At 37.7% G+C, this 19491-nt stretch overlaps 1 protein-coding gene across 1 annotated transcript in view; it reads right to left on the bottom strand.

Annotated features, from left to right (window-relative positions):
- Nucleotides 1-19491, bottom strand: part of RFX8 (regulatory factor X8) — a 104747-nt gene that overhangs the window by 20414 nt on the left and 64842 nt on the right. Inside the window, exons 8-12 of the mRNA XM_020987845.2 lie at nt 13114-13227; nt 12077-12227; nt 6754-6812; nt 4707-4863; nt 1391-1485 (exon numbers count right to left, since the gene is read on the bottom strand). Of these exons, the coding sequence (XP_020843504.1) occupies nt 1391-1485; nt 4707-4863; nt 6754-6812; nt 12077-12227; nt 13114-13227 (576 nt within the window). The remainder of the gene's footprint in view (nt 1-1390; nt 1486-4706; nt 4864-6753; nt 6813-12076; nt 12228-13113; nt 13228-19491) is intronic.

Genomic DNA, 19491 nt, shown 5'->3' with positions numbered 1-19491 from the left:
TTCTAATAATTTTACTTTATATTTATTTATAATTTTTAATAAATATATTCATATTTATTTATTATATAAAACTTATTAATTATTATGCCATTCCTCCTGGAACATTTTGGCTAACTGAAACATGTTTTCTGTTTATGTTAACTTCATCTAGATAAAGCCCGTCTCATGGAATAATAATATTAAGGGAAAACTTTTTGACATTCCTCAGATAAAAAACCAAAAGGGAATTTTGAACTTCCTAAGGTGATTTAGTTAACTATTTGTGAAAAAACATTACTGGCTCTAATTCTGTAGTTATCTTTTTAGGCATGTAAATCTTTCCTCAATCAGCCATATCTATAGGTAGTTTAATCTGTAACCCGAATTAAGTTTATTCAGAGAGTCTGTTTAACTAGGTTTGTTTCCTTAAAGGATGTATGAGATTATTATTCTGTGTAACTGAGTTCAACTTCTATGGCTTAAGAGAATATACTAGATTGCTTCATGTTTAATATTATTTTTCTGTCTCTGCCATGTAATTTTGTCTATAAAAATCCTCATTTGAGTCCTAATTTTTGTTCAAGGTTATTTTTCTGTATCTTAAACCTATGCTCAAGCATAATAAAACCGAGATTTTTAATATCCCTAAATTTCTACAATGTGGTAGATTGATTTTGGCAGCAGTAACCTACCAAATGAACTCATAAAGAAGATATTTCTCTTACAACAGCATTCTAAAAAGAAAGTAAAGTCCTTGAAAGCAGAAACTGTTTTGTCATTGTCTTTGTATCTCTTTTGTCTAGCATAGGTCTGACACACAGTAGGTGTTTTTACTAAATGCTTCTTGAATTGCTTAATACAAGTTCATTGATAAAGGTGAAGATAAAGGAGTGCAAACAGGCCTTACTGAAAGACTTGCCAATAGCAACATGGCCCCATGAGCCAATTCAACCACAGCTATAATGAGATACCTCTTGAACCTTTGAAATGAAATCAGATACTCTAGTGGTATGTTTCTTTACGGAACACAAACAGCTATTCTTATCAAATACATCCCTTTCCCCTCTGTTCCTTCTTATTTCCTCTATCACCTCTCCCCCACCCAAATTCTGCATGTATATACAACATAACAGTTAATTAAATCTTTGCCTCGGTTCAGGTTTGTATTCCTTAAACGTTTCTCTTTCTATGTTCAAACAGTAGGTGTGTAGAATGACCAAATGAGTAAGGTTCAGAAGCAGATGAAAACCTGTCCCACAGTTTTTAATACAAGTCCAAGCCTTGACATGTCCCACACAAGCTCTGGGGAGCAGCCTCTCTTTCATACTATTGTGATAGAAACATTCAGTACGTAATTTGTCTACTACTGCCTACTTCTTTCCTTCAAAAAAAAGCACAGTTAGCTTTGTACCTGAAAGACAAATGCCTGGAGATTTGAAGACACACAGTTCAGGAAGACGCTGACATCTGTTGAAGTTCCCAGCAAAGAAATCAAATTGTTTAAACCTGTGAAGAAAAAGGACTTTAGGTGATTTTGAAGCTTTTTGTTTAGACATTCATATTGACTTAAAAAATAGTTCTGAGCAATCAATAGATTTAACACAAATAAATAGTCTTTAACACAAATAAAGAATCTTGGGCTGGATTTTTCACCAACAGTGCTGATGTACGTGTGAATCATAAAGCCACCTGATCAACCACTTCTGTCACTTGTGGAGTTGGAAAGAAACATTTCAAAAGAACAATTGCACCTTGTAATTAGACCGAACCTTTCTTCAAGTGAGCTCATCACACCTCACAGACGTGATCTCACCAATGGTACAGATTTCATGCAAGTTGTAGTTTATTACTGCCATTTAACTGACAGGGAAAATCAAAGCAGTTGAGAGAAGTTAAATGCTTTGCCTGGGGGCTAGAACGAGCTGGTGAAGGATCTGAAGAACAGAATCCAGGTATCTTGACATTGCAGACCTTGGATCTTTCCATTGGAGCAGACAATGCTGGAGACAAAAAGAAAAAGCCTTTTGACTTTCTGCATTTCCATACAAGACTGAGTTTGTCAGTGGCTCCAGAGCTAAGGAGGGTTGGCTTGAGGTTATGCTGAGGTTTTGTCAGTACTTACTTGGGAGGAAAACCAAAGGCTACCAAGAAATTCAATAGAATTCCCTTCTCGGAGAAGTGTGCTGTGGAATCCAGAGCAAAATGGACACTTGTCCAATGAATTACAAAAATGAGATGCAGACTACCCTTATTCCCACAATGGTAGGAAGGTGTATCCTTAATCATGGAAAAAGTCATGGAAAAATGAACCAAATTAGCTTAATCACATTTAACAGTATGATATAGTGGATAGAGTGCTTAATCTGGAAAAAAGACCTATTTTCAAGTCCAACCATAAATAATTAGTATCTGTGTGACTTTGAGCCACATAATATAACCTCTCTGAACCTCAGTTTCCTTATCTGTAAAACAAAATCTACTTTACAGGATTGTTAAAATATTGCATGTTAATTGTTTTGCAAACCTTAAAAGTGCTATATAAATAGCAACTATTATTGTTGTTATTATTATTATTATTATTATAAATTTTCTCAAGGTGCAATAATCCTGGAGATGACATTTTCTAGTAGCTGTACAGATCCCCCACCTGATATATACCTTCCGGGTGCTCTGTCAAAGTACGCTATGAATTGATGAAAGGAGATATTGGACTGAGCAGGGCTAATCACAAACACCCACAGAAACCCAGTCACCCTGTGCATAGCCACCTGCTGAATTAGTATTGACTATTTTAAATGCAATGAATTATAGAAAACACACCCAATCATTAAACATTACACCATTGTAAATATTCTTTGATGAGACTAAGAGTAACAATGCCAGACTCTGGCTCCAGGCAAGTCAGTAAACTAATCAAATCCAATTCAGGCACAGTAAAAGAAACATTTTAAAATGCTATGACCATGCAAGTAGATAAAATAAAGACTTCATTAACTTTCCTCCTCCCAACAGGACATAGTGTTTGCTTATTCATGGAACGCAAAAGATCAAAATCTTTTGATGACTGCCCATTATTTGGAAGAACAAATTTAATTTATACCACAATAGAAAGCATAGATACGTATCATATAGAACTGCACTGTAATAACAACAATAGCTAGCTTATAGTGCTTTTAAGGTTTGCAAAGTGCTTTACATATGTTACCTCAGATGATCTCCCACACAACCTGGTTGAGGTAGTTATTGTTCGGTCATTTCAGTAGAGTCCGATTCAGTGTGGCCCCATTTGAGGTTTTCTTGGCAAAGATACTGGAGTGATTTGTCATTCTACAGATAAGGAAACTGAGGCAAACAGGGTGAAATGACTTGCCCAGGGTCACACAGCTAGGAAGAATTTGAGCCTAGGCTTGAACTGAGATTTTCCCAATTCTGGGTCTAGTGCTCTATCAACTGTTCTACTTGGCCACCTAGCATTGTGGCATTGGGTCCCAGAGAACTAGCCCTGTCAAATTCTGGTAATAACACTCCACTAGCTCAGATCATCCCAGAAGTAATCTCTTCAGTCCAGAACACCATACTCAGGGTCAGAAGACCTGGGTTTGAGTCCTGGCTGTATTTCTTACTAGGTATGGGACTCTGTACAAGTCACTTACCTCTCTGAACCTCACTGCCACAAAGGCAAAAATGATGCATAAGCTATTTGCTTCACAGTGGTATTGTAAGGATCAAATGTGAAAGCACTTTATAATCATAAAATCCTATAGAAACACAAATGATGCGACAGTGATGATGGCTTTAAGAGCTGCTGCCTTAAGTTCCCACTGAGGTCCTATACTAGTGCTTTATTGTGTCTGGGAGGTGACTTATGGTTCTTAAAGGCAAAGTGAATGGAATGTAAACTCTGATAGGATCTGCCAAGCTGAAAAGGCTTTGAGTAGAAGCAAAGTGATCAGATGAGAGCCAGCCTCATTAAGTTCAAAAAACCTCATCACTGGAAGGGTTACCATTGGAAGAGGAATCTTTTTAGGTGAAGCAAATCACAAAGATCACTCTAAGGTAAAGAATGGTTGTGAATCACATTGATGGAGGAAGTGTACGCAACAACCTTGTAGTATTAAGTGGGGCAGCTAGGTGGTGGTGCTGGGCCTGGAGTCAGAAAGACTCATCTTCAAGAGTTCAAATTCAGCCTCAGATACTTACTAACTGTGTGACACAGGGTAAGTCACTTTACCCAATTTGCCTTAGTTTCTTCATCTATAAAATGAGCTGGAGAAGGAAATGGCAAACCATTCTAGTATCTTTGACACAAAAAAACCCAAATGGGGCCACAAAGAGTCAGACACAACTGAAAATGACTGAACAACAGATATTATTAAGTGAGGCTTGATGCATAATGTTTAAAAGCTGTATCGACTATCATTTTAAAAATAACTTTGAAAAAAACTATACTTGCCAAAAATGTCAAAAGTTTACTAGGATTTTTAGTCTGGCATTTAAAACACATTGCTATTCTATTCCCACAAGTCAGAACCAGATGCTTAAAAAAAAATTTTCTATAGACTTTAAAAACTATTCAATTGGCTAGGATACAACAATTAGCTTTATATAGAAATGAATATAATCCTTCCCACTGGGAAGGATAGCATAAAATGAACCTTAAGAGAAAGACAGCCCAAATAGGTGATAAACACATCAATAAAGAAGAGAGTTATAGAGAGAAAAATTACATTTCAGCTCCATGTTGCTTTCCAGTTCATCTGTACTTCTAAAATGTTTCTGCAAAGGTTTCCTAGGAATATCCAAAGCTCCTTGGTTGACAATAGCATGCAAGTCTGATTTTAAAATGTTGACTCTCCTGTTGTTATTTAATACCATTCTCATTGTCTAAAGATAATGAGATTGAAGAGTTAAAGCTTTAATTTTACTCTTTCTACTCCTCTGACCAAAATCACCAATTTTATTGTAAGAGTAAGTAGAAATTAGGTTTAGGTATTAACCATTAAGTTAAAAACCTCACTGATCATCTGGATGTTAAAACTGTGTGCAATATTTAAATTTTTCCTTGAAGTTACACAATTAAATGTTTAACACTGAAAGGGTTGAACTACTCCATGGTAAGCCAGAAAAATGCCTATGCCAACAATCTGCTTTTCAAGGGCCACATCAAGACCTGCAGATTTTCATTTCTGTGCTATGCCCCCACCCTCAACCAAGGAAAAGTATAAAAGATGTAGGTCCCACAGACCAACTCCCAAATGCCTGACTGTCCTCAAATGAGATATAGTTAGCCTGCATCTAATATTCAACTTTGAAAATCAGCAGATGTAGCGAATGCGAGATCTCAAGGACCTTATATATAGCTATGTGGCTGTCAAATGGGGGAAGGGATAGATGGAGGGATGGGCCTAAGTTTTAATAGAGTCTGAGCACAGGTGTATCTTCTCACAGGTGAAAGTGTGAGGTGGCTGATACAACCAGGACATATCTGTCACATCTGAAGGTTCTTACTTTCAAGGGATTTCCAAACTAGATTTCACTGATACCCATGAGAAATAAGAAACTATAATATTTTCACATAAAGAAAATGAGAGAAAAGGTGTTCTGAGTCAGGAGCTTCAAGAGCTAGCTAAAATTGGGTGAAACTGGTTGTTTAATCAAAGAGGCTGGAAGTAGGACAAAGGTTAAGCTTTACTTAGAGTGTGCATGCTTGAAATTTACCAAGGGGAATGTGTGGTGGGCGTTTCGGGATGTCTATGACCTGAGCTGACTTCTGCCTATGAAAGTCAGCTAGGAGGGACTGGCAGCTGGGAATGGGGATATAAGGATTACTCTTGCTTCTGTTGGGGGTGTGTCCTCATCCCAGGTTCCACACCCTCTTCCTTCAGGAAGCATGTTAAAGGTTTCGCTGCTTCACTCATCCTGAATCTAACTTACTATGTCTATTTGGGCACCAGAGGTTATTTCCAACACCTATATTGTTGTGTTTTCTAATTTCTACTTCAAACCTTACTCTGAATTTCTTAGAAGTATAGCTATCTCCCCTCCACTTAGAGTGAAAAGAAGTATGATTAAACAACTAGGCAAGTTTTCTTGACTTTATATATAACATATGATTATCTATCTACGCACACATATATAACATTACCACGTTATCATATTTAGTCAGGAAAACCATATGTGCGTGGACCTATACATTTATGTGTATAGATATGTGTATACACACATATCTACATATATGTATATATCTATATGTCTATATCTATCTATCATCTATCATATCTACACTGTTGCCTGTTCTGTAGAGTAGATCAGACTCAGACTCCACCCAATGGAGTTTGTAATTGATAGTTTTCCAAAGATGTTATTACCATTCTGCCTATAATTCGACCTTATCCTAATAGAGTAGGCCACTACTTTCTCTTTCTCTCAACTTAAAAGCAAGCTAAGGGACTGTGTAACAATGAAAGACTTTCTAAAGGCATAGAAAGTTAGAAAGAAGAAAGTGATCCCCATCAAACAGAAGAATTCACCATTTGTAAAATGTTTCTGGGGCTCACCAGTTCTCACAACCACGCACTTAACATAGTTCATAAGTTGTATATTTAGAAGGGGACTAGATGACCATTAAGGTCCCTTCCAAATCTGAAATTATGTGATCCTGTGGTTATTTTTTCACTACAAAGGGTACTTAGCACTGGTTTTCCTAAGACACATAGCCCTCTGTTTTATTTCAGGGAATTATCTTGCTCCCTCCTATGTTTGGGGAAAACATACCTTTGCCATATTTGAAAGGTAAGTCTTTCTTCTTAGTCTTTTGACAAACACAGTAACTCCTATAGAAACACAAAACAAACAAGTGAATATCATTTTTTATTTCATATTTTCAAATTTAAAAAATCAAGGAATGCGGGAGCCAAGATGGTGGAGAAAGCAATAAATCACTATAACTCTCCCATATTCACCTCCAAAAAAAACACCCCATAAAATAATTCCCCAAAACAAATCCTGAAACAGCAGAACCAGGAAAAAGAGGGAGTGAAACAATCTTTGAACACAAGAAACTTGGAAAATCGGCAATAAAGGTCTGTCTCACTCAGGTAAAAGGGGAGCAAATTCCAGGACAGGAAGCATCCCAGTAAGCCAGCAGCAAGCCCCAACTCAACAAAACAACAGTGTATCCTTAGCCTCAATGTGGTAGAGCAGGCAAATGACAATTCCAGGACCCCCAATGTGCCTCAGCATAGCCAGGGGACCAGGAAGACTCCAGCTCTGAGAACCACCACTTACTTCAGCATAGGCCTAGACAAATAGGCAACCTTCAGTGGCCAGACTACTCCATGCTTCAATGTAGCCTGGGGAAACACAGAAATACCCCACCAGCCTCAGCACACACACCAGACAACAGCACTAGGACCCCAGCTCAGCCAGGTAAGCTGCTAGACCCCTACAGCCTCCAGCTGCACCAGCCACCTCCCCCCTTCCTACTCCCTCAGTATAGCACCAGACACAAGTGTTCCCGATAGGCTTTAGAGCAATATCAGTACAAAATCAGGTAAACAGCCATGGCTTGCAGCCCCGGGTACAAGAAGCCTAAGACAGTGCCCCTTCCACCCTGAGAGCAGAGCTCAAATTTAAAAGAAAGGGAAAAGGTTAAAAAAAGAGAGAGAGAGAGAGAGAGATGAGCAAAAACAACAACAACAACAACAACAACAACAAAAAAGGATCTGACCATAGAGAGTTATTATGGTGACAGGGAAGATCAAGACACAAACTCAGAAGAGGACAGCAGTGGGAAAAACCCCAAAGAAAAACAGGAAGTGGTCTCAAGCCCAGAAAACTCATGGAAGAGCTCAAAAAGGAGCTTAAAAATCATATGAGAAGTAGAAGAAAAATTGGGAAAAGAAATGAGAGTGATGCAACAGAACTATGAAAAAAGAGTCAACAGCTTAGAAAAAGAAAACAACTGCTTAAAAAGCAGAATTGTCCAAATGGAAAAGGAAATACAAAAATCTACTGAAGAAAACAACTCCTTAAAAAGTAGAACTGGCCAAATAGAAAAGAAAATACAAAAGCTAATAGAAAACAACTTCTTAAAAGTTAGAATTGGGCAAGTGGAAACTAATGACTCTATGAGACATCAAGAATCAATCAAACAAATTCAAAGAAATGAAAAAATAGAAGAGAATGTAAAATAACTCATAGGAAAAACAACTGACCTGGAAAATAGATTCAGGAGAGGCAACGGACTACCTGAAAGACATAATCAAAAGGGGGACCTAGACAGAATCTTTCAAGAAATTATCAAGGAAAACTGCTCTCATATCCTGGAACCAGAGGACAAAATAGGCATAGAAATAATCTACTGATCACCTCAGGAAAGAGATCCCTAAATAAAAACTACAAGGAACATTATAGCCAAAAATTCAGAACTATCAGGTAAGGAAAAATACTGCCAGTGGCCAGAAAGAAATAATTCAGATATTGGGGAGCCATGATCAGGATTACCCAGGATTTAGCAGCTGCAACATTAAAGAACTGGAGGTCATGGAACACGATATTCTGGAAGGCAAGGGAGCTAGGACTACAACTAAGAATCAACTATACAGCAAAATTAAGCCTAATACAATCAAGGGGAAAAAATGGTCCCAAACCATTCTTCCCAAACAACATACTTGCCTTTTAGTAATATTATGGTAGGATCCTAGATTCAGGCTAGAACGGCCCTTAGAGGTCATTTAGTCCAACACCCTCATTTTATAGATGAGGAAAGAAAGGAAAGTTCAATGACTTGTCCAAGGTCATACGAGTATTATTGAACCCAGGTCCTCTGACTTTAGAGCCAGTGTTCTTCCTAATGTACTATCTTGCCTTCTAGTCTTTCTTGCTCGTATTTAAGAAAAATTCCATTAAGTCAAGCTTCACACAGAATGCTTAGGTGCTAGAAAAGTTAGTTTTATCTTTAAGTAAGAGATCGAAACTCTGAGCATTTTCCACCCAATTCTGAACCACCTCGACTGAGCTCCTTGCCAATTTACTATGCCATCTAGGATTTGAGAAAAGGAAAGGAATTCTTTAAAAAGTGTTTACTTCCTCTCTTAACCAAATTGCCCTCATTTTTTCTATTCTTAGGTAGAAAAATAAAGGTAATAATGGAATGTACCTCAATGAGTTATTGTGAGTACCTAAAAGTCCTATATAAATGATAGCTATTATTATTTAATCTTAGTGTTATTCTTGATTCTTTTTTCCACATTTCCTATCAGCTGCCAAATATCACTATTTCTACCTCCACAATGTCTCTCATATCTTTCCCCTTCCCATTACTCAACCACCGTGTTAGTTCATGCTTTTGTCACCTTTTACTTGGGCTATTGTAATAGCTTCCTAATTGGTACCCCTGCTTCAAGTTTCTCTCCACTTCAGTCGATCCTCCACATTTTAGGAAGGATGCTGGCTCTAGCAAGTGTTGAGAGAAGAATAACCAGGATAAGGGGAAATTCTTTTAATCATGCCATTTGAAGATTAGTCAAAAAAAAAGCCAACTTGGTGGTGTTTAGCCTAAAGAAGAGACTTGAGTTGAATATGATACCTATATCCGCGGATTTGGAGGTCTGCCACGTAGAAGAGAAATTAAACTTGTTCTGTTTCTCCCCAGAGATTTGAATTATGAACAATGGATAGAAATTGCAGAGAGGCAGATCTTAGCTTGGTAAAAGGAAAAACTTCATAATAATTGCAGCTATAAAAATAACATAAAATAGACTGCCTTGGGAAGTAACAGGTTCCCCTGACTGGAGGTCTTCAAGCAAGGGCTGGATGATCATTTGTGGATATGTTGTAGAAGGAATGTATGGTCATGGGTGAGTTGGACTACCAGGTTCCTGAGACCCCCTCCTATGCTGACATTCTTGGAGAAATCTCCCACCTACGGAGAGGAAGAAGAAAGAAGAGCAGCTAATAAGCCAGTCGAAGAGAGATAGTGAGGCAAGAAAAGAACTATAAGAGAGGAGTAAAAGCCAGTGGAGAAGAGAATTTAATGAAGAAGGAATGTTTAATAGGAGTTCAAGGAGACTGAAGACTGAGGAAAAAAGCACTGAATTTAGAAAGAAAGAGTTCATTGGTTTCCAGGAGGGTGGTGGGAATGGAAACCAGATTGTAGGAAGAGGACACTCATTGACAATTTTCCAGTCCAGTATTTGATACCATAATGAATGTCTTAATAATATTCCCTCAGGTACTTCTCCCTCCTAGCCCTTCTGTTTCTCTTGTTAAGCAGGGGAAAAGGAATTGAGAAAGAGGTAAGATCACTTTTTCAATAAGATTATTTAAATACTTACACTATGCAGCCAAGCCAAGCCTGACAAAATATCATTAGAATCATGGATAAGTCTTTCCCAAGTGATTCCAACTAAATTCCCCTCCAAGGAATATATAAACAGAAGATTTACCATCTTGGATTCCAACTTCACCAGCCAAATTTCTAGAATCATAAAGGTCTCATTCAAGGATGAATGAAATGGGGAACCCTAACACCCCATGAGTTGCTTCAAATCTGTCCCAGCTTCCACCACTCTACTACAAACAAATGATGGTAATTGCCCCTTTTATCTTAGAAAAAATACAATGGTCAATTTCAGTCGCTGGCAATTATCAGAATGTTATTGCTTCTACTCCATCCCCTGTGGTCACATTCCCAGTGTGTTCTCCATGGGGACAGCTGCCGGATGTCCACAAGCACTCAGCCAATCAGCAAACATTTATTAATCACTTACTGCATGCCACACACTGGTGCTACAAAGAAAGGAGAGAACATTTTCCTCCAGCATCTCACATTCTAATTTATTCACAAAGAATGAAACATTCCCTACTTGATCTATATATCTTATCCTTCCAGACTCTACCTGACCTAGAGTTGTGGCTGTCTTGCTTCTCTAGTAACTGTGTCACTGCTTCCACTATAGGGGAGTCCAAGACGTTAATAAAATATGGATGATCTACATTATTGATTATCCCAGGAACTAGTTATGCAGGTTAGAATGAATGTGAGATCTTAGAGGGCAGGTGCTGTTTCACTCTGGTCTCTCTATCTCCCCAATGCCTACCACAGTGCCTGGCACATAGCAGGTACTTGATAGATGCTTGCTTGATTGCTTCTCCTTGTTTCCAGGTGCAGCTGGGCTGTAGGGACATTGGATGGAGAGTCCACAATGGCAGAAAATAGTGCTGAAGCTCTCTACTTGTCTCATTAGACTGGTAGGAGTAGTAGACTAGGTTGGGGTTAGGGGGCTATGGTAGTGGGGAGTAATAGCTGAGTGACCCTCATTGCTCAGCAGCCTCCATTAACTCCTGACCACTCCTAGAGGGGCCCTATCTATTATCCAACGCTCTGTTATCTGTACTGCTGCTACCCTCCATTACTGGAGCTAACAGAGTTGATTGTATAGAGAAAACTTGACTGAGCAGGGAGAGCTGCACAGCTGCTGCTTATCTCTGTGGTAAGCTGGCTTCATTGGCTAGAGCTCTGTGCTAATGAGGTCCCTGATGAAAATATTACTAAAAGGCAAACAGTAGGACAGTGAGCTGTACTTTGCTCCATGGCACCCGACTCCTACGCCAGTTATTGGCTATTTCACAAATTTCTGTTTCTGGGCCATAAGTGGGGTTGGGTGAGAAAATATCTAAGTGAATCTATCTCTCATGCTCCTCCATCCCCAAAGGGCTCTGCTGATGGTGAATAGTGTGATATAATAGAAAGGGTACTGGATTTGGAGTAAGAAAACCTGAGTTTGAAATCTTGGAGATGACCCTTACTAGTCATGTGACTTTGGGAAAGTCACTTTACCTCTCTGGGCCTCAGTTTCCTCATCTGTAAAAATGAGGGACTGAACAAGTTGACCGCTGAGGCCAGCACTAGTAGCACAGTGCCTGGCATACAGCAAGCTCTTAATAAATGCTTATTGACTGACTGACTGATCTAGGGGTTAATAAATACTGGCACCTACCTGAATGAAAAGCGATACAACTATAAAACAGTTCTAATTTACTGACGCAGCTAAAAATGCATTTTTATGTAATGACTATTCTTGTTGGAATGTACCTTTGATCTTGGAGATCCGTAAGAGGGGTGGAAAACCTTCCAAGGCATTAAGTAGCCAGAGTTTAAATTTTTTACTAAACAACTTGACTGATTTCAGGTACTGAATAGAAACATCTTCCAGGAAATCATGAAGTAGAATGTCCTCAATTTCCTATAACAAAAGTTTCATGTTATTGTGACTCTCCCTGCAATAAGGAATTCCTACAATTCCTTGGTGACCAAAGGACCTCCATTCAATAGCAAAATCTGAAGCCCTTAGAAGTCACCACGTAGATTATTTCCCGAAGGGTGATGAGGTTTAACATTAGCTGAAAAGATCCAACCATAGATATGGCAAAGAAGCCTTGGCAAAAGTAGAAATTAAACTTTTTAAAAATTAGAGGCAAAATAATAACTAATTTTTTGTTGTTTGGGGTGGAAGTGCAGACCTGTGATTTATCATATTATCATCATAGGGAGCAATCCTTTCTACTGATGCAAATTAACAATTCATCTGAATCTAAGAGAGCTATTTGGGAGCACTGAAAGATTAAGTGACTTTGCCCATGATCATGCTGCTAATATGTGTCAGTGTCCAGATGTGAACCCAGGTATTCCTGACTCTAAGGCCATTCACTATGTCATGCTGCCCCTCTTTAAGGTTGCAACTTTTAAAATACTGACAATTATTTAAACTTTCACAATTTAAATGATCTCCAAAGTCAAGGAGAAAGCTGAGATGATCATTCTGATGACTCTTGCCACCTTCCACCCCCATCACCTCCGTTTTGTCATAATTAATCCAAGAATGGACTTTTCTGTAGTTAAAGGATTCACTAGACCTCTAGGATCATTCTGAATCAGGGCTAACCCAGGGAGGAAAAACCAAATCTTAGGCAGGAGCTGGAACACTCCTGTTTCATTAACCCCATCACTCTTCAGTAAGCCTGAAGTCAATGGAAGTTAAGGAAAAGGGAGAGCTGGACTTGTGATCCCAACATTTGGTATCAATTCTCATAGAGGATATGAATCAGAAATTCAAACAAATGTCTGCATACCTTGTACAGCTGGGCATCATAGCATTTAAAGAGCTGGCAAACATCAGGTGATGACATGAACGTTACAATATCTTGTTGCAGAGACTTCCAAAAAAGAAAGAGCAAATCTTCAACCTATTGTAAGTAAGAGATGACATCACTCAAAGTTCATTTTAGGTCCATTATGACTAAGCCTCCATGGATATTTAATCAGCTCTAAGAGTTGTAATAGAATAAATTGTTTTCCAATTAATTTTAAAATTTGGCTGCGGACCATCACTATCAACTTCATGAAGCTGCTCTCTAAAGTATTCCTTGAGGAAACCTGTCAGGAAGTGTGTGCCAGATGAGTGGGATAACATAGAACATATGTTCTGAATGGGGAGTAGACGTCCCATGCAGGGAGTTAAGCAAAGCTGTTCCTTGAACACAAGGTATCCCTTATTGGGCACAAGGTGATAAGAGAAGACTTCCTGGCCTACAACTCTGTTGTTGAGTGGATGAATTAGTGAGTGCACTGATCAATCAATAATTCTTTATCCAGAACTGAAAGAATTAATATCAGTGTTTATTTTGGAAAGGATCTTACATAAATTTGGTTGGAATAAACATGATCATACTTGCAAAGAAATTAATGTCAACCCATGAGGCTGAAAGTCTCAGATAGAGACTTTATGCCAATGATTTATCTTTCAGAAAAAACTAATACCTCTCCGTCATCCAGAAAAGTTAGGAATTATGTGTAGCCAAGAAATCCACTCCTTTTTTTTCCTGAGTGACTTTTTAAGTTCCATTTTTATACAGGGCAGGAAATATGAGTCATAGAATCATAGGATTTTAAAGCTACAAGATCGGTCAGAAGTTATTCTAGCCAATTCTCTCTCTGTCTCTCTCTGTCTCTCTCTGTCTCTCTGTCTCTCTGTCTCTCTCTCTCTCTCTCTCTCTCTCTCTCTCTCTCTCTCTCTCTCTCTCTCTCTCTCTCTGTCTTTCTCTCTCTCTCTCTCTTTCTCCTCCCCCTCCCTCCCTCCCTCTCTCTTGGACTAGACTTGTGATTTCATCAGTATAGGGAACTACCAAGGCAGATTGGCACTCTCTGTGCAATTAATAGTCTTAGAGAGTTGCTTGCGACGCTAAGACGTGTGATTTTCCCACGAGTATCCAGCTAGTATGCATCAAAGGCAGGACCTGAACCCAGGTTATCTTGACTCAGAGGCCAGCTCTCTATGCACTATGCAACACTGATCCTCATTTTAGGGCTGAAGAGAATTAAGTCCCAAACAGTGAATGTCCTCAGTCATACATCTAGCAAGTGGCATAGACCTCTGGTAACCAAGCCTCACCCTCGATCTCTGGAATCATGTTTCCATTACCAGAAAGGGGCAGGAGGTGCTATCTAATTTACCCAAAATCAGTGCTGTTACAGACCCTGGTGGGTAGCTATCCTCAGGTACAAGTGGGTGAGCACTCATACAGCTATCCATTCCACATAGTTGGGGTTAGGGGCATGGTGTACCCACGATCTGGAAAATCCTTGTAAAAATTTTTGGCCCTCCCTTCAAACCACAGAAGAATTCTGAATTTTTTCTTGTTCTTTTATGGGGTGTTTATAGTACCTTATTATAAAATTTGGGTCAAGCATTTGATCATAAGCTCTGTGTCACTTGCTGGCTTTCACGAATCATCTGCTTCTTCCACAAAACTCCCCCAAAATTCCCATTTAAACTTTCATGATTTAAATGACTTCCAAAGTCAAGGAGAAAGCTGAGATGATCATTCTGATAACTCTTGCCACCTTGGTATATTGAAACCAGGATGGGGGAAGTTGTAATGTGGAATTTCAACTTGAATAGAAAATACAGCTAATCTAGAGTTACCTGGGGAATGGATAGTACGTTGGCCCAAATATAGGCCATGATCCTAAAATAAAATGACTTTGAAAAGAAAATTCAGGTAGACGGCAAAAAATAACTACAAAAAAAATTCTGTCGTATGAAAAAGTCTGATTATCCATTTAGGAGAAATCTTTTTTTTCCCCTAAAATTAAATAAGTTCTTGCCTTATTTGACAAGGCATGCACTCAGGAGGTGAGGACATTTTTGTTGTTGTTCAGTCATTTTCAGTCATGTCCAACTCATGATACCATTTGGATCGGTCAGAAGTTATTCTAGCCAATTCTCTCTCTGTCTCTCTCTGTCTCTCTGTCTCTCTATCTCTCTGTCTCTCTCTGTCTCTCTGTCTCTCTCTCTCTCTCTCTCTCTCTCTCTCTCTCTCTCTCTCTCTCTCTCTCTTTCTCCTCCCCCTCCCTCCCTCCCTCCCTCTCTCTTGGACTAGACTTGTGATTTCATCAGTATAGGGAACTACCAAGGCAGATTGGCACTCTCTGTGCAATTAATAGTCTTAGAGAGCTGCTTGGGACGCTAAGACGTGTGATTTTCCCACAAGTATCCAGCTAGTATGCGTCAAAGGCAGGACCTGAACCCAGGTTATCTCGACTCAGAGGCCAGATACCAGAGTGCTTTGTCCTTTCCTTCTCTAGTTCCTTTCACAGATGAGAAAGTTGAGGCAAACAGTGTTAAGTGACTTGCCCAGGATCATTCTGCTCGTAAGTATCTGAGGCCAGATTTGAACCCATGAAGATGAGTCTTCTTGACTCCAGGCCCAGCACTTATCTATAAAGATGAGAAGATGTAGATTCATGGCTAAAGAGGAGGTTGAAGTAGGTTGGTCACTTTCACTGCCTTTTCTTAAACACAAATCTGGTCATGTCACTCCTGCATTCAAAAATCTTCAGCAGTTTCCTACTGTCTAATGAGTAAAGTTCAACTTTTTTTTTTGTCTGGCATTCAGAGCTCTCTACAATTTCCAGACATATCTCATCTTACTTCCCCTCATTTACTCTACGGCTCAGTCAATAGCTAATAATATTTATCAGGCTAGGACTAAATACTAAGGCACTGTGCTAAGCACCAAATTGAGCTTTGCTTGCTAGAACTCATCCCTCACTCTACTACCTTTTTGAGTTTGCTCAGGCTACTCCTTATTCCTCTAATACCCTCTCTCCTTCTGGTTGTTTAATCACTATATATCTTTTAAATTCTGATTCAAATGTCTTCTCCTTGAAGCTTTCCTTGATTCCTCCCAGCATACATCTTGTACCTCATATAAACTTTGCTTTTCTTTTTATTATTATTTATTTTAAGCATTCTTTTTTTAAAGTTTTGAGTGCCAATTTCTCTTCCTCCCTTACACACTTCCCCCATCTACTGAGAAAGCAAGCAAATGATATCAATTATACATGTGATGATGCAAAACAAATTTCCATATTAGCCATATTGGGAAAAAAAAGCAAAACAAAAATAAACAAAGCAAGAAAATTATAGTTCAATTTGCATTGAGAGTTCATCAGTTTTCTCTCTGGAGGTGGACAACACTTTAATCATGAGTCCTTTGGAATTATCTTTGATCATTGTAATGATCACAGCAGACAAACTTCACAGTTGATTATCATTACAACATTGCTGTTACTGTGCACAATGATCTCCCAGTTCTTCTAACTTCATATCACATCAGTTCATGTAAGTTTAGCCATGTTTTTTTTTTCTGAAACCACATGCCTCATTATTTCTTACAGCATAACAGTATTCCACTGCAATCATATGCCACAACTTGTTCAACCATTCCCCTATTGATGAGCATCCCCTCAATTTCCCATTCTTGGTTACCACAAAAGAGCTGCTATAAATATTTTTAAACATATAGGTCTTTTCCTTTTTCTTTAATCTTGTTGGGATATAGACCTAGTAATGATATTGCTGGATCAAAGGGTATGCACACTTTTATAGTCCTTTGGGTGTAGTTTCAAATTATTCTCCTGAATCTTTGGACCAGTTCACAACTCCACCCCGGGTTCATTAGTGTGCCTATTTTCCCTTATCCTTTCCAGTATTTGTCATTTCTGATAGGCGTGAGGTGGTACCTTAGAGTTGTATTAATTCGCATTTCTCTAATCAATAGTGATTTAGAGCATTTTTTTTAACATGACTAAAGATAGCTTTGATTTCTTCTTCTGAAAATGCCTCTTTATATCTTTTGACCATTTACCAACTGGGCAATGGCTCCTATTTTTATAAATTTGACTCCGTTCCCTAAATAATTGAGAAATGAAGCTTTTATCAGAGAAACTTACTGTAATTTTTTTTTAATATTGCTTCATTTTCTATAGTGCCCTTTAGCAAAATGTAGTTTCCCTGCTTATTTCTTTTAATTAGGTCACTTTTTGCTTTTGCTTTGTCTGAGATCATGATTGCTACCCCTTTTTTACTTCAGCTAAAGCATAATAGATTCTACTTTAGCCTTTTATTTTAACTCTGTGTGTGTGTATCTGTTTCAAGTGTGTGCTTGTAAATAACATATTGTTGGATTCTGGTTTCTGATCCATTTTGCTATCCACTTCCACTTTATGGGTGAGTTCATCTCATTCATATTCACAGATGTTATTTTTAACTGTGTATTTCCCTTCATCCTATATTTTCCTTATTTATTCTTCTCTCTATCTTTTTATCCTATTTAGATCTCACATGTGAAGATGATACATGTAACCCTCAGAATTTTATTATTATTAAGGCTGTTAGAGGAAGTCTAATTAGATTATGTTGAGATGCTCTCAGAAGAATGGAAGGATGAGAAAGGATGACAGCAGCAATACTCTAATGCCGCTCCCATCTGAACTGGTTCAATGAGGAAAGAATATACATACACACAGTTGGGTATAGAAATTCATCTTACCCAACAAGGAAGTAGGAAGGAAAGGGGTTAAGAGAAAGAGGTAAGGGATAACATAGAGGGTAGATTAAAGAAGACAGTGGTCAGAAGCAAAATAGATTCCTGAGGAGGGCACAGGATAAAAAAGAGAGAGATAAGAAAATAATATGAAGGAAAATACATAGTTAGCAATCTCAACTGTGAATGTGAATGGAATGAATGCATCCATAAAATAAAACATGATTATCAGAATGGATTAGAAACTGGAATCTAACAAAATGTTGTTTACAAGAAATACACTTGAAACAGAAAGATACATGCAGAGGTAAAATGAGGGGCCGGAGAAGAATCTATCATGCTTCAGCTGAAGTAAAAGACAGGGGTAGATGTCATGGTCAAAGACAAAGCAAACACAAAAATAGACCTAATTAAAAGAGATATTTTGCTAAATGGTACCATGTATAATGAATTAATATCAGTACTGAACATATATGTGCCAACTGGCATAGCATCTAAATTCTTGAAGAAAAAGTTAAATGAGTTAAAGGGGGAAATATAAAATAAAACTTTTATACTGCAAGACCTCAACTTATCCCTCTCAGACCTAGATAAATTTAACCATAAAATAAACAAAATACAAATTAAGGAGATGAATAGATTTTTACAAAAGTTATATACACTACATCTCTGGAGAATATTGAAAGGGAATAGAATGAAGTATGCCTATTATTCATCTGAGTATAGAATCTTCACATAAATTGATGACACATTAGGGCATAAAAACATCACAGACAAATGAGGAAAGGCAGATATAGTAAATGCATCTTTTTCTGGTGGTAATGTAATAAAGATTACAATTAATAAAGGGCTTTAGAAACAGATTAAAATGAATTGGAAACTAAATAATCTAATCCTAAAAAAAAAGAGTGGGTCAAAAAACAAAACACAGAAATAATCAATAATTTCATTATGGTTAATAATAATGAGACAACATACCAAAATTTGTGAGATGCAGCCAAAGCAGTACTGAGGGGAAATTTTTTTATCCCTAAACACTTATATCAATAAAAGAGAGAATGAGTAGATCAACAGATTGGGCATGCAACTAAAAAAAAAAACTAGAAAAACAACAAATTAAAAATTCCCAATTAAATACCAAAATAGAAATCCTGAAAATCAAAGAAGATATTATTAAAATAAAATTGAAAGTTAAAAAAAAACACTGAACTAATAAACAAAACTAGGAGCTGTTTTTATTTTAAATATATTAGCTAATTTAAATTTTTTAAATTTTCCTACCTAATTGGATTTTTAAAAGGAAAGAAGAAAACCAAATTACCAGTATCAGGAATGAAAAAGGTGAATTCACAACTAATGAAGATGAAATAAAAGCAATTATTAGGAGCTATTTTACTCAACTATATTCCAATAAAACCAACAATCTAAATGAAATATAAATTACCCAGATGAACATAGCAGGAAATAGAAGACAAGTAACTGTATCTTAGAAAAAGAAATTGAACAAGCTATATAGAGCTTTCTAAGGGGAGAAAAAAAAAATAAAAACCAGGACCAGATGGATTTACAAGAGAATTTTACCAAACATTTAGAGAACAATTAATTTCAATACCATATAAA

The sequence above is a fragment of the Phascolarctos cinereus genome, unplaced genomic scaffold, assembly GCF_003287225.1.
Source record: "Phascolarctos cinereus isolate Bilbo 61053 unplaced genomic scaffold, phaCin_HiC Scaffold_7;HRSCAF=346, whole genome shotgun sequence".
Taxonomy (NCBI): Eukaryota; Metazoa; Chordata; class Mammalia; order Diprotodontia; family Phascolarctidae; genus Phascolarctos; species Phascolarctos cinereus.
This window is presented reverse-complemented; position numbering and strand designations above follow the sequence as displayed.